The sequence below is a fragment of the Pundamilia nyererei genome, unplaced genomic scaffold (assembly GCF_000239375.1).
Source record: "Pundamilia nyererei isolate P.nyererei 1_Seehausen unplaced genomic scaffold, PunNye1.0 scaffold00080, whole genome shotgun sequence".
NCBI classification, from domain to species: Eukaryota; Metazoa; Chordata; class Actinopteri; order Cichliformes; family Cichlidae; genus Pundamilia; species Pundamilia nyererei.
Genome location: NW_005187481.1, coordinates 1,690,556 through 1,692,447, shown reverse-complemented (window position 1 = coordinate 1,692,447; position 1,892 = coordinate 1,690,556). Strand labels below are relative to the sequence as shown.

Sequence of the window (1,892 nt, the reverse complement as noted above, 5' to 3'; positions counted from 1 at the left end):
GACAGTAAAGCTGTGCAGACAAGCAGAAACACAGATAGTGTCCAGCAGAAAGCATAGATGATGAGAGGGCAGGCCCACACTAGAGAAATAATTAGGACAAGGCCACTGTGCATGAATCCGTTGCAGCTTCCCACAAGCACTCATCTGTGTCAAACAGCTTGGTCAATAATCTTCAGCAATTCCCAAGGATTAGAGTCTTATTACCGAGCACCGTCTGTCACACAGACCTCAGCGCCCAAACAAGTTGCTTCCTGACTGCTTACTCCCACCGAATAAACATCCCGCTGGAAAATTGATCAATTGGTTCAGGTTCATATTTATTGGTGTTTAGTTTCTGATTGTCTTATTTAGTTTTCCTCTTGCCTGGTGGTGGTAGTGGTGGTTGGTTGAGCTGGGGAGAGAGGCTGTTTCCATGCTATTTATGTGGCCACGTGGATGTGTGTGTCTCTCTTTAGAACAAATTAAAGCCATTTTGTGTAAGTTGTGCTGGACAGCCTATTGTTATGTAACTGACTGTTAAACGCATTTCTCCAGTGATGCGCCATAACTTCTAATTCACCACGCTTTGTTTGCAACTGTTGTGTTTCATTAATTTGCCTCTCGCTTTAAATTCAGATTCCACTTCCTTCTTTCGGTAGTTTACAGTGTATAATAGAGAAAACAAACAGGACTATCCTCTCGCAACTTTTAGCCCCAGCAGTGCTGTAGTACAGTACGTCATAAACTTAACAATGATAACGAGTCACTGGAAACATTAACACTTGTATCACACTTGTAGATCTGAGAATCGTGAGCCCGGTGTCATTAAACTCTGCCTTCGCTTTTTAGCCGACAGAGGAAAGGAGGGGTGAAAAAAACTAAAATTCCAGAAAAGTACAAAAGCACCAAGACGCAAGTTCTTACCTTGCCCGTGGATTTCGGCCACGGCGGCGGCGAGAAGCAAAACCGTGCAGAGGGTCTGAAATTGGCAGCCTTGTTTCACGCACATGTCTACTAAAGTCGAGGTCGCTCTTCGCGTATCTACGGAGCACGTCCTTGTGTTAAGAAGAAGAATACTTCCAGGGGAGGAAAAACAAAAAAAGAATAAAAACAAGCAAGGCGAGGACTTTAAACAAAGGCTCGCGGGATGCTCTCGCACTTCCTCAATAATTCGCCGACTGAAGACCGTCGAGAATAATCAAGTGAAATGCGGAGGTCCCTCTTTAATTTGGACGCTCAGTAAGCGGATTGCTGGCTGTGTGAGCTATCGGCACATGGAGAGGAAGGGGGGGGAGAGAAAAAGGAAGCCGAGGATTCAGCACCGCGGACAGCTCCTAGCGTCTGCTGATGGAACAGCCTCAAAGTTAGCTGGAGGAAGAGGAATAACTGAGCTCTGTGCGTTCTTTCGGTCTTTGGAGCTTCTTGTGATGATGTTTTTCTTTTTAACAGCCTTCCTTTTAATCATCACAATAGCCACGTTCAGGTTCAACAAGAATATATAAAGATGGCATTTTTAGGATAGCCTATACCAGACATGATACTTGACTTCTTCTCAGACTTCTGCTGTTGTTTTTGTTGTTTTTTTCCTTCTATAAATTCACTAACTTGTGTATAAAAAGCAGATAACGTGCACGTCTAAACTCATATTTTAAAGCTATTTGCAACTCATTCTATTTGGTTTTGGACACCCAGAACCTCTGTAAATGTCCTGCCTCCAAAGACACTGTGGTGAGTCAAGAATGAAGATAGAGTGCAGATTACTGCAGGCTTTAAGGGCGAGTGAGAGGTACATGTACACTATCTTTAAAAAAAAAAAAGAAGAAGAAGCTTTCTGTGTGAATCTTGAGCTTCAATTCGCTGGTCAGTTTACACTTGTATTCCACCCTGCACTTGCTGAAATACATTGCTTTTCT

General features: G+C 43.3%; 1 protein-coding gene across 2 annotated transcripts in view; it reads right to left on the bottom strand.

Annotated features, from left to right (window-relative positions):
- Positions 1-1,364, bottom strand: part of LOC102209856 (seizure protein 6 homolog) — a 91,831-nt gene extending 90,467 nt beyond the window's left edge. For both annotated transcript variants that reach the window (XM_005737882.1, XM_005737881.1), the window contains exon 1: positions 904-1,364. In XM_005737882.1, coding sequence (XP_005737939.1) covers positions 904-988 — 85 coding nt within the window. In that variant the 5' untranslated portion in view covers positions 989-1,364. The remainder of the gene's footprint in view (positions 1-903) is intronic.
- Positions 1,365-1,892: the final 528 nt, after the last annotated feature.